Source organism: Berghia stephanieae, chromosome 2 (assembly GCF_034508935.2).
Source record: "Berghia stephanieae isolate SIO BIC M18660-M18661 chromosome 2, UCSD_Bste_1.3, whole genome shotgun sequence".
Classification (NCBI taxonomy): domain Eukaryota; kingdom Metazoa; phylum Mollusca; class Gastropoda; order Nudibranchia; family Aeolidiidae; genus Berghia; species Berghia stephanieae.
The window spans coordinates 16,436,564-16,450,570 of NC_088361.1; the positions used below are offsets into that span (position 1 = coordinate 16,436,564).

Consider the following 14,007-nt stretch of genomic DNA (forward strand, 5'->3'; position numbering starts at 1 on the left):
TTATTTGTTTTCCACGTTAATTTGTGTATTATTGTGCTGACGAAGGGTTTGTATCCGAAACGTCCCTTGTCTGTATCGTTCCTATAGGAAGCCTCTCCATTTTCACTCTGTCGTTACTATATTCACAATCACAGGCAGCCCCTACCGTTTTCAACTATAATGGTAAATAATGCTGCAGAATCGAGTGTTGTTTCGCTATCATGACTAATAAAGGTAAACAAATCATTAACTCTCATTTATTATGGAAAGTTTTGTGTTATGTCTACTTTGGGTTAAAGCACGCTTCGTCATTTCAAGGACACCTAAGCTTTCTCCAGGTGACCTTACTTGTAACTTGAAAGCGGCGTGAGACGAGGACGAAAGACGTATGCGCAAAACCACAACGACAAGTTGGGTTTTCCAAGTCTGGTGGTCGAGTGAACTGGATTGCCAGATTTATTTTGTAAAAGATTCCAACCAAGTCACAGAAAATGCCAAAAGGTCTTTTTAAAAATTGACTTTTTCGGCCATCACTTATTTTCTTCTAATGAGCACGTATACATAGCTGGTATGAAGTTGACGTCACTCGGTATTTGTTATTGCTTTTTTGCCATCCGCGTTTATAAATAATTCTTACTAAACTGTATGAACAAGACTACGTTACACACAGTTTTGTGTGTTGGCCCGTTATACTTCCGGGTGGTAATGTTGTGAAATTCTTAGCCAAGTGCATACTATCAATAAGTTGAAGTAAATCTTTTCTTTATGAGTGTCTTGATTTATAAAATGTTAAATCACGTCTTGTAAGATAATAATAATAATAATAATAATAATAATAATAATAATAATAATAATAATAATAATAATAATAATAATAGCAATAATAATAATAATAATAATAATAATAATAATAATAATAATAATAATAATAATAATAATAATGATATAATAATAATAATAATAATAATAATAATAATAATAATAATAATAATAATAATAATAATAGATCTTTATTGTCCATAAATATGGCAATTTGTCATTTAGTTACACTAGTTACAACGTTATATGATAACTATAACATTGAACAGATATTTAACTCCTACTTATTTTCTCTCTCTCTCTCTCTCACTCTACTCTCTCTCTCTCTCACTCTCTCTCTCTCTCTCTCTCTCTCTCTCTCTCTCTCTTCCTCTCTTTCTTTCACGCGTGCGATATACACAACATAAACATATTGATTTCATTTTTAATTCGTTACATTTGTGGAAATTCGACACCAAATATTTTCATCATTATCAATTGGTCTTGGGTCTATCAAACGAGTTAAATTAAGTTGATTACAATAATAAATGTAAAAATAAAATAATCATAAATGCCGAATTGGCAAACCCCGTTTCTCAATACTAAATGGCTTTTTTTTAAAAAAAATACGCCTTTAATGGAATTTGGCGTTAAATCTTTAAACTGGCAACCCTTGCGTAAGCAGTATTTGTAACTCTTTTGTTTGAGCTCGCTGACGCAAAACTAGATTTCCCCATAATGTAATAAATAGAAAAGAGAAGGGGATTTTAACATTCGTGAAGAAAGAACAACAAGAATGACAACACTGACAGAGAAGGAGATTTTGAAATTCGTGAAGAAATGAGTAACAAGAATGACAACACTGACAGAGAAGGAGATTTTAACATTCGTGAAGAAATGAGTAACAAGAATGACAACAAGTTAGACCACAGACTGTGAGTTAGATATTGTAAATGTTTCTATATTTACTAGTTGTTTTATGTCATATGCTATCAAGTATTCTCATTTTTAGAAAGTTTCAAAAGTAGTTAATTTTATCATTGTTTGTTACTTACTATGTTAAAAATAGAAAAAGGCAATTATATCGACTCGTTGATAAAACTATACAAGATACCTCAAAAGACATTCAGTACATAATAGGTATGATGGATGGCATGTAGACAGGTAGATGTTACATATTAATAGTCGTAATTTTAGCATTAGTAGAAGCAGTAGTGGTAGTAGTAGTAGTAGTAGTAGTAGTGTTAGTAGTAGTAGTAGTAGTAGTAGTAGTAGTAGTAGTAGTAGTAGTAGTAGTAGTAGTAGCAGTAGTTTAGTGGTAGTAGTAGTAGTGGTAGTAGTAGTGTAGTAGTAGTAGTAGTAGTAGTAGTAGTAGTAGTAGTTTTAGTAGTATAGTAGTAGTAGTAGTAGTAGTAGTAGTAGTAGTAGTAGTAGTAGTAGTTATAGTAGTAGCAGTAGTAGTAGTAGTAGTAGTAGTAGTAGTTTGTAGTAGTAGTAGTAGTAGTAGTAGTAGTAGTAGTAGTAGTAGTAGTATGGTAGTAGTAGTAGTAGTAGTAGTAGTAATGTAGTATAGTAGTAGTAGTAGTAGTAGTAGTAGTTAGTAGTAGTATAGTAGTAGTAGTAGTATAGTAGTGTAGTAGTAGTAGTAGTGTAGTTAGTAGTAGTAGTGTAGTGTAGTAGTAGATAGTAGTAGTAGTAGTAGTAGTAAGTAGTAGTGTAGTAGTGTAGTAGTAGCAGGTAGTAGTAGTAGTAGTAGTGTAGTAGTAGTAGTAGTAGTAGTAGTAGTAGTAGTATAGTAGTAGTACAGTTAGTAGTAGTAGTAGTTAGTATAGTAGTAGTAGTGTAGTAGTAGTAGTAGTAGTAACAGTGGTGAGTAGTAGTAGTAGTTAGTAGTAGTAGTAGTAGTAGTTAGTAGTAGTAGTAGTAAGTAGTAGTAGTAGTAGTAGTAGTAGTAGTAGTAGTAGTAGTAGTAGTAGTTAGTAGTGTAGTAGTAGTAGTAGTAGTAGTTGTAGTAGTAGTAGTAGTAGTAGTAGTAGTAGTTAGTAGTAGTAGTAGTAGTAGTAGTAGTAGTAGTAGTAGTAGGTAGTAAGTAGTAGTAGTAGTAGTAGTAGTAGTAGTAGTAGTTAGTAGTAGTAGTAGTAGTATGTAGTAGTAGTAGTAATGTAGTAGTAGTAGTAGTAGTAGTAGTAGTAGTAGTAGTAGTAGTAGTAGTAGTAGTATGTTAGTAGTTAGTAGTAGTAGTAGTAGTAGTAGTAGTAGTAGTAGTACAGTGAGTAGTAGTGAGTTTGTAGTAGTAGTAGTAGTAGTAGTAGTAGTAGTAGTATTAGTATAGTGTAGTAGTAGTAGTAGGTAGTAGTAGTTAGTAGTAGTAGGTAGTGTAGTAGTAGTAGTAGTAGTAGTAGTAGTAGTAGTTAGTAGTAGTAGTAGTAGTAGTAGTATAGTAGTAGTAGTAGTAGTAGTAGTAGTAGTAGTAGTAGTAGTAGTAGTAGTAGTAGTAGTAGTATAGTAGTTGTATGTGTAGTAGTAGTAGTTAGTATGTAGTAGTAGGTAGTAGATAGTAGTAGTAGTAGTAGTATGTATGTAGTAGTAGTGTAGTTGAGAGATAGAGAGATAGATGGATAGAGTAGAGAGATAGAGAATAGAGAGAAGAAGAAAGAGAGAGAGAGAGCAGATAGAGAGAGAGAGAGAGAGAGAGAGAGAGAGAGAGAGAGAGAGAGAGAGAGAGAGAGGAGGAGGGGAAGGGGGGGGGGGGGATTCCATCGGTTTCATGTCATGGTGGACAAAACTCCAAAAATTCCTCCTTCTCTTGTGAAAACACCATTTACAACATTCAAGACTTACGTAGTTGGTGGAACTACATCCATTGATCTTAACCCTTTCTTTCCAACTACAAAAGAATTCCTCACATTTGTTACGGTAAAATGAAGTTTTATTCTACCCCTCTCCCTAAATAGTAACGCGTATTTATATCATGTTTGCAATGATAATTTGTGACGTCAGATATCAATCGTAAATTTCCCATTTGATTCTTTAAACAGAAGGATTATTTAATCCAGATCAGTGTTTTTGAACACGTCTTTTATTCAAAGACGACGAAATCAGAATCAATTGAGGGGTAGAATAAAATATTTCTTACACTCTTGCTTTTTGGAATTTGAACTCTTTTCCCAAATGCAGACTCGCAAGTTCGTGCATCGGTTGGAAACACGTCCGGAATTTAAAAATAAACAAGAGTGTAATAATCGTATATTCTTATTTTGATTTGTTTCAATGATAAGAATTTGATGTAATAACTTTTAGGGCTTCTTTTGTAAACAAAAATAGGCTAAGCATGCTTTTAGACTTTGTTTTAAAAAAAAATTCTAGTGTTGGGTAGACCCGCGGATATCAATTCAGTTGAATGACAATCTGAAACCCGACACCTCCCCTCCACACCCCCCCCCCCCCCCAAAAAAAAATGAATAAAAAAACAATAACAAAGCAAACAAATAATCAAATCTTAAAAATTTTGGTTAAAATCTCGTCTTCAATGGAAGAAACCCTCATCTTGTCAAAAACTCTCAAACATCCGGGAATTGTTTCACGTTTCTTAAAACCCCAGATGTTTGAGAGTTTTTTTTTTTTTTTTTGATATGATAAAGTCAATTTGAGGACAATGCATTTGGCCATAATGTCTAAATATGTAATTTCAGAGCTCTGCACAATGTGCATCCAGCGAGACGAGCCAATGAAAATGGCAAAAGCCCTCTCGCCGCTTCGCATTAAGTATTTTTGCTGCATGAATAAACCAAAACATTCTTGAATATTAAGTATCATTTTAATAATGCAAATTATGTCCACACTGAGTTTTCAACAACAACAACAACAAAATCATCAACAACAACGAAAACAACAACGACAACGACAACAACAAAAACAACAAAATAATAGTAATAATAATAATAATAATAATAATAATAATAATAATAATAATGATTATAACCCTAATATAGATAGTATGCAGATGACGTCACTCAGGCCTTTGTTATTGTTTTTGCCATCCGCGTTTGTGAGTTGTTCTCACTAAACTGTATAACCCGACTATAAAGATCATGGTTACACAAGTTTGTGTGTTGGTCCGTTATACTTCCGGATGGCAATGTTGTGAACTCCTTGGCCAAGCGCATTCTATCTATACAAAAATAGTAATGATAATAGTTGAAATGTACTGGCATTGAAGACGACGACGACAATCACGATAACAACGATGATGATAAAATACCGTTGCTGTTGATGATGATGGTGATGATGATGATGAAGATGATGATGATGATGATGTTAATGATGATGATGATGATGATGATGATGATGATGATGATGATGATGATGATGATGATGATGATGATGATGAGGATGACTAATATTTCTTTTATTCTTATCAACAGATAATATAATCCCAATTTGATCGTCGAGCGACGTCGCATGCAAAAATAACAAGAACGAAAATGATTGAAATTGCAAAATAGAAAGAGATAAATAGACCTAATGAAACCAGCAGCTTAGGTTATTAACAACAAGAATGACAACACTGACAGAGAAGGAGATTTTAACATTCGTGAAGAAATGAGAACACTGACGGAAGGAGATTTTACATCGTGAAGAAATGACAACAGAAACACTGACAGAGAAGGGGATTTTAACATTCAAGAAGAAATGAGTAATAAGACAACACTGACAGTAAAGAAGATCTTGGAGAAATGAACAACAAAATTGACAACAACTCTGATAGAGAAGAAGATTTAAACCATCTTGGAGAATTGAGTAACAAGAATGATCAGAACAGTATTGGAAAAAGGAGATTTTTACCAACCAGGAGAGCAAAAAAACCTGAATGATAATAACACATTAATGGAAGAAGAGCATATCCAAAGAGGAATGAGCAACTCGAAGGATAGCAAGCTTAAAGAGAGAACCAACCAGAGCGTTGCTGTAAAATCACCAGGAGTCGATCCACCGTCAGGTCAGCCAGACCTAGCAAGCATGGATAACCAGATTTTGGTTCCATCACCGGTCCAGAATGACATTAATGTCCAGGATAACAGACCGTGTAAGTCATGGTTAATATATACCAATGTTTTATCTGTAAATTTGACTCTTTGTTTGAAATTGGTTTTATGTCGTTTAGATTTAGACACTGTGAATCTGGCAGAGAAGTCAGTACGTAACACCTTCCTCTCATCCGGTTGAAAACTCTTGAAAGTGTGTAATTAGTCCTCCTCAATGGTTAAATATTGAATCATACGTTTTCATAACTATTTTAGTAGCAGACTGTTAAGGCAATTTACGAGGCGTAAAAGAGCGAGGATTAGAAAACGGGTTACCATCACTTCGAAACAAGAAGATCAGTTGCACAAGATAAGTATCCAGTCCTCCAAAAGGAGTGGCTTTACACTTCCAAGATGATGTGTGGGTGGGTGGGTGTGTGCGTCTGCGTGGGAAAGGGATACGCAAAAGTTAACACCTACTCACTAGCCGCCAAGGATTACGTATTCATATACTGAGCAGTCAATTGGGCATTAAAAGAAATAATACAAATAGTCTAATTGCGATAAATTTGAAAACCACATTGTTGAATCAGCTTCAAAAATGGAGAAAAACTGTCTTTGTTCACAAAAATCGGTATAGAAATAACCTTTTTTGTAATAGTTTTGATCTTGAAAACAGCTTTCTTAAATTTTATAATTTTATGATAGTTTCCATATTTTCTGGTCGATGTTCTTGATTTATATATCGTTTTTCATTTCTCAATGAGGCGAACGCGCCCATGTACCTCGTTTGATTCAAGAGTTTAAAACACAGATTTCCTTTTTTGGTTGTGATGCCTGATCATAAATCAAGGGATGAGCTGAGACATGTTGACAAGCGAGTTATCAAAAGAGCAATCGGTGATTGGACAAAAATCTCAGGACATCAGATCTGGAAAGAGATATCCACCCACCTGTCAGTAGACAGAACTTTTATGATGAAATTAGGGCTCTGTAAAATGTTAAATCATGGTAGTTTCCACCCTCTCTTTCTATTCTGGCTTAGATGTGGACGGCGATAGCATTTCAGATAATGCTTGCCCGGTAAAAAAAAAGTCCTAGGCCAGCCAGCGCAGCTCATTCCATGTCTTTCCAGCCTCTTTCATCTCCTCCGGGTCCCCATTGGTCTGCCTCTCTTTCTCTTTCCTTAGTGCTGATTAAGGCAGTCTGGACTTTTTCATTTGGAGAACGTGACCCAGCTATTTTCATCGTCTGTGCTTGACTTCATTCAGAGGTTTTGCATTCTTGTGAGCCTGAGAATTTTTTCGTTTGTGATATGCTGTTGCCAACCAAATGCCAGGATTCTGCAAAAGAATCTGCGATCAAAATAAGCGGTGGCAAATCATTATCTTCTAGTTCATTCTCCAAGTTCCTGCTGCATACAGGTAATAAATAATAGTGTGAAATTGAATGTAAGCTTCAATTTAATTACAAAAACAGATCAAATGAACGTTTCGGGTTTCCCCTTTATCAACAAAACAGGATGAATGAAACACCACAGATGAATGAGAAAATGTGGTAGTGGCATAGTTCATCTGTGGTGTTTCATTCATCCTGTTTTGTTGATAAAGGGGAAACACGAATGAAACGTTCATTTGATCTGTTTTGTAATTAAATTGAAGCTTACATTCAATTTCACATTATTATTTATTTCTTCGAGCTTCGAGCAGCAACATTTACATTGCTGCATACAGGAGAACAGAGCGGATGTTGGATTGGTAGATCCTTATTTTGGTGTTGGTATGGAAGGATGTTGCTTTCCAAATATCCCTGAGCCCATTAAAACTGCAAGCTGCAAGTCCAATTCTAGTACCAAATTCTTTTTCAATGTTGCCATCGACCGTGATGTAACTGTCCATGTTATAGAAATTTTCCACCTCCTCCAGATCTGTGCCTTGGATATTGACCATTCGTCTGTTTTTGTATTTATTTTCATGGAATTTATGATCTACATGTGTTTAATTTAATTTGTTTTAATGACGACGGAGAATTGTAACCTGCCAAATCATGACGGTATTATGCCGGGTTGAAGCAAATGACATAAACTGAATTAAAGTTACACCGACTGAGATGTGACATTAAAAACCCCCAACTCTCTAACAGTCTATATCCATTCCTCTTAATCAAATCATTAAAATGAAAAAAGGGCTGAGGTCAAAGCGAGGCTGTTTTAAACTATTAAATGTTAAGAGAAATCAAGCAAGTGAATTACATAAGTTTTAAATTCGGCGTAAACATTGAGATGAAATCTTTAATTATAGCAGCCTCTATAATAACAAAAAATAGCGAAACCCTCCGAGTGATTATTTATAGAGAATAAAAAAGTAACCAAGGCAAACATCAGTGACGTAAACCCACTAATCCATATGAGACATATATTACTCTGCGCATGACATTATTGACAATATTTTACAAACGGAAAGAGCGACCTTGTCCGTCTTGTTTACAAATGTAGTCTGATGCTTGTATTCTGTAGAAGAACGAGAGCTAGATAGTCTCATCCAGGAAGTGGAGAAAGCCGACGAGAGAAGCAAACACGGTGAAAGCTGGAAACTGATAAAAAGAATAACTGGTAGGAAAGCAAGTCGACAAGGGACCCTCAGGGGTAAAACAAAAGAAGAAAGAAGACAGAAATGGTTCTCACACTTCCAAACACTTCTGGGAGAAGATCCAGTCAGAGTAACGGAAGATGACGTAGACCTAGAACCAATTCTGCAAGATATCTGTAGAGACGAGAGTGACTTTACAGTGGATGAGATAAAAAAGGCCAAAAAGTCTCTCAGTGATGGAAAACAATCCGGACCTGATGACATCCCACCTGAAGTATGGAAGTACTGTGACTTAGATGATATCCTGTTGGAGTTTACAAATGAATTACTAAACAAGAATGAAAAAACAAATCGGTGGTCGGAAATTGATCTGATTCCAGTCCCAAAGGGAGGAGACCTAAGTGATACCTGCTACAACAGGGGAATCAGCCTTGCCGCTATAGCTGCCAAACTCGCCAATAAGATGATCCTCAACAGAGTCCAGCCAGAGATAGACCCTCATCTACGTGCTTGTCAAAACGGCTTCAGACCAGGAAGATCCACGACTGCTCACCTCCTGGCATTGAGAGGAATAATAGATGGAGTAAAAAGTTACAACAAGAAGGCAATCATTCTATACGTAGACTTTAAGAAGGCCTTTGACTCGATGCATCGCCTTACCATGATGAAAATCTTAAAAGCATATAGTATACCTCCTAAATTTCTCTCTGCTATTAAAAGACTGTATGAGAACACACGGGCAAAGGTTATCTCTCCAGATGGTGAAACTGAGCTGTTTGAGATCAAAGCAGGGGTGCTTCAAGGTGATACATTAGCCCCATATCTCTTTGCAATTGTCTTGGACTATGTGATGAGAAAGACCGACGCTGGCATGGAGAACGAGATGGGCCTCACGCTGCATAGACAAAGAAGTAGGCGCAATCCAGATATGATTGTCACGGATCTAGATTTCGCAGATGATCTGGCTCTACTGAACGAGGAGATGGACCAGGGACAAGAAGTCCTCAACAGACTTGAAACTGAAGCTGAACGAGTAGGACTATGCTGTAATGCTAAGAAGACAGTTTTCCAAATCTATAACCAAGAAAGGCAAATTAGCATACAGGCAAAGAATGGAGAATGGCTGAAGGAAGTTGACAACTTCAAGTACTTAGGAGGTTGGATCCAAAGCAGTTCCTCTGATATCTCTGTCAGAAAATCATTGGCTTGGAGTGCCTGTCACAAACTCAGGAAAATCTGGAGTTCAAACCTACAGAGGGAAATAAAGAAGAGACTGTTCCTGGTAACGGTAGAGTCAGTGCTTCTATATGGAGCAGCGACATGGACTCTTACTAAAGCCCTTGAGAAGCAACTGGACGGCTGCTACACCCGTATGCTGCGGATGGCCTCATGTAAGCTGGAAAGAGCACATAACAAATGAATAGCTCTACAGTGACCTTCCCCCAGTGACCTCGAAGATTCAAAAGAGAAGACTGAGACTTGCGGGGCACTGCTGAAGACACAAGGAGGAGATTGCAAGCAGTCTTGTTCTATGGGAACCACCTGAGCGAACCAGAAGCAGAGGCAGGCAGAATAAAACCTACATTGACTGTCTGCTAGATGACACAGGAATGGACAACACCCGTCAGAAAAAAAAAGTGTCGACATTTTTTTCCTACGTTAGTCAATTGATGCTATGGAATATTCCAGCCAAAAGTGCTTAGTAATTAAAATGTGCTGATTTCTTTTTGGTTGGCCCACGCTACCAATCTGGGATCATGTGGAAATGAAATACATATCTATGATATAAAAAACAATCAAAATGAGTTTAAAGTCTAAATGATCAGAGTAAGTAAATTAATATTGTTTAAGAATACATTTATATTTTCAAGTAAATTTAAGAGTCAAGCTTAAAACCCATTTTAAGCATCAGCTCCACGCCGAGACAGTACCATTTGGAGACGATATGTCACAAATGACAAAAATGTGTATTGTTAGAATACGGACGATTATTTGTTTAGATTATCTACATCCAGGTTTTAACAAATTATATCTTTTTTTTTCTCAATTCACCAGTCATTCCAGAATGCGAGTTAATCTTTGAAGGAGGTCCCAACTCCTTACAACTTTTTGACAGATGCCAAAAGAATCCTGGTCATGGAAGATTTATCCCTGTGAACGAATTCAAACTCGCTCATCTTCCTGCTAAGTACCGAACGCCAAATATTCTGTTATTGATCAAATTCATTTGTAACAGAACAGTGAAAATCAGTGTGAAATATACCAGCCCCAATCGTCCGGATACCTACCCTGACTCCACAATACCTTATCCGTATAGTAAATACAAGGGAAATAACCGTGTGGTCAGGGTCGGCTCGGGTATTATTGTTGGTCGTATTTCTTTGGAAAGGAATAAACCTTGTCTCTGTTCTTCTTGTAAAACGTCAGGAAAACCAGTGATCGGATATTCGTGGATGTGGGTGAAAACTGCCTCTCATGTGGTCTTTGATGACATTGAAGCGGAGAGTGTGGTTTGCGACGCGTTTTACAATACGGAAAAGAGAGAAGGGGTAAAGCTTCTTTACGGCGTGACGGGAGGAAAACCCGATGATTATGATGTGCCTGGTCGGTGTAAGAGTGACGTTTTCTATATATTGTGCGTTACTCATGAGTTGCTTGAGTTAAGAATGTTTACATTTTTGGATCATAAAACAACAAATATCCGTGTTCCATTTTCCCTCATTGTGTCTCATCCTCATGGGCGAACTAAACACATCACAATTGGAGACACATGTAGAATGGTTATCCCAAGACCACCAAAGCATCAACATGGTTCTCCCATAAAATTTTCACCGGGTTTGGTTGAATGTAGACTGCCGGAAAACGCATTACATTTGATGGCAGTAAGGCTTGCAAGATTTCTCGGTTTAGAATCATGTAGGCCTGGTAGATGGTACACAGTTTTTCACGCTTTAGTAGTCTTTCTTCCCAAGGATTTGCGTGAATTGTGCCAAGGCTTTATTGGAAAGGAGCCGTGGGTTATTTTTCCTAAGGCCACATTGTTCAGACACGAAGGATACACATATACTATTCGCCTGGAAGGAGTCCTATTTAACATATCTCGTGCAGCCAAAGAGTTGTTCCCTGAGCGGGATGTCCCGTTCTACATGGAATACGATGCACCGACTTGTCAAGGATCTAGTGGGGCCCACGTGCTTAACGATGGAAATTACTGGCACATCGATTCGTTATATTCATCTTGCCCACACTCTGGAGCGTCAATGGAGAGAAAGAATATGAACAGGAGTGGTCAGTGTTTCTGTTCTCAAGTCTGAAAGCAGAATAATAGCCAGACTGTTGCATAGTGTCATTGATATCTCTCTCTCTCTCTCTCTCTCTCTCTCTCTCTCTCTCACTCTCGTCCTATCTGTCTCACCCTCTCTTTTTCTCTCTCTCCCTCTCCCACTCTTCCTCCCCCTCCCTCTCTTCCTCTCCCGCTCTTCCTTTCTCTCTGATCTCATACTCTCACTCTCATCCTTTCTCTGCTCTTCTTTTTCTTCTTCTTCTTTTTCTTCTTCTTCTTCTTCTTCTTCTTCTTCTTCTTCTTCTTCTTCTTCTTCTTCTTCTTCTTCTTCTTCTTCTTCTTCTTCTCTCTCTATATATATCTCTCTTCCTCTCTCTCTCCCCCTCCCCTTCACCCTCTCTCTCTCTCTCTCTCTCTCTCTCTCTCTCTCTCTCTCTCTTCTACTCAAAAACGTGCTAGTAGATTACACTCAACTGGAGAAAATTAAATGATACAAATATCAACAACACTTTTTAAGGACAGTTACAATAGTGAATTTCATTACAACAAGAATGATGACTTTGATGGCAATGTTGATAATGACGATGCCTATGATGAATATTTCTATTTCAATGACAACGATTTTGTTGTTGCTGCGCCGATGCAGATAACGATGATGATGATGATGATGATGATGATGATGATGATGATGATGGATGACAGCGATTATGATAATATCGTCGACAATGATGATGAAACAGCAATGGTTGTTATAGTGACGGTTCCATGACGAAGAAGGGAAAGACAATGACAGTAACAGCGACAACAAACCGGAAAATTGCTTGATTGTTGCTGATAGCCTTTGTAGTTCACAATACATTGGTCATGATGTTGATGTTTATATAGTATGTAGTAATAATCATGATGTTGGTGAAATCAGTGTTAAAAATAGTAATGGTAACACTTTGTTATTATAATTTGATATATGGTTTTTATATAGAACTTTAACCCGTATCTTAACAAGCTCAAAGCGCTTAACAGTAACGTACCACAAGTCACTCAATCATACGTCAGTCATTCTGCATAAAACAAATTATTCTAATTGATTACACAGTGGTGCATATGAAAAAGAGACGTTTAAAGATGTCTTTAAAAAAATTTCTGCATAATTACTGCCTCTTATATGTCTTGGAAGGGAGATTCAGATACGACTGGCTGATTTTGCGAGTCATTTTCGGCTTCACAAGTATGTGATTATTAGACTTTGATCTCAGATATCTGACTTGGACGTATAATTTAAGCATGTCAATGTATCCAGGACAATCAGAGTGCTTTGATTTAAAAACAATAGTAGAGATCTTGTAGTCTCTATGTTTCTCAACGGGAAGCCAATGGTGATCTTTTAGCAAATCCGATGCCGATTGACTTTTCCTCTTTCCGTAAATAAGCCTGTTCGCATCGTTCTGGGCTACCTGGAGGGACTTTATCATGTTTTTATTTATGAAAAGAGGAAAGAATTACAATACAAGTGAGAAAATTAACTAACGTCGAGATGCCTCTTGTAATGAGATGTCGAACACTACGTATTCTTCTCATTTCCATATACATTAACGTTGCGTTATGATTTACTTGGCTGGTAAAAGACAGATCTAGATCAATAAATACGCCTAAATTTTTATCAACATTAACTGTTTTTATTACACTATTTCCTAAAACAATTATTGATTCACAATTTATATTTGTAAGAATTGTTGGGCTTGCGATAAATATTATTTCAGTTTTGCCATCGTTAAGTTTTTGTCTGTTTAATTCCATTTTATTTTAGCAAAGCAAGATTGGAAACGTTCAATTAAGAGATGTGAATGGTCGTAAGTTGCTGTTTTAAAGATTTGACTATCATCTGCATAAAATTGATAAAGTAGATTGAAAGGAGAAAAATTGATCCAACTGGTTTCACGTACATTGTAAAATGAACAGGACCAAATAGTGAACCTTGTGGTACACCAAACTTCAGAGGATGATCAGATGGTTTGACATTTTAACCACATCAATCTGTTGACGATTCGTTAAGTAAGATTCGAACCATTTCTACGCCAATCCAATGATACCAAAAATAGCTTCGAGTCAGTTCAAAAGAATCCCGCGGTCAATTGTGTCAAATGCAACTGATAAATCCAACATACATGAAATGTTCACCACATTTTTGTCACCATTTAAAATCAAGATATTTACTACCCTTAACATCGAAGTCTCCGTGCACTGGTTTTCTCTATAAGCTGATTGGAAAGGCTCATATCGACGTGCACTAATTTGCATGTATACGTTGGCTTATATAGATCTTGCATTTTAAACGTAA

General features: G+C 36.7%; 1 protein-coding gene across 1 annotated transcript; it reads left to right on the forward strand.

The window, feature by feature from the left end:
- The first annotated feature begins 1,514 nt into the window (after positions 1–1,514).
- Positions 1,515–13,335, forward strand: LOC144964396 (uncharacterized). The gene is made up of 3 exons (XM_078898584.1): positions 1,515–1,712; positions 5,202–5,863; positions 10,445–13,335. Exons 2-3 carry the CDS (start codon positions 5,587–5,589, stop codon positions 11,701–11,703), a joined length of 1,536 nt encoding a protein of 511 aa, XP_078754710.1. The 5' UTR covers positions 1,515–1,712; positions 5,202–5,586; the 3' UTR covers positions 11,704–13,335.
- The last annotated feature ends 672 nt before the right edge of the window (positions 13,336–14,007 follow it).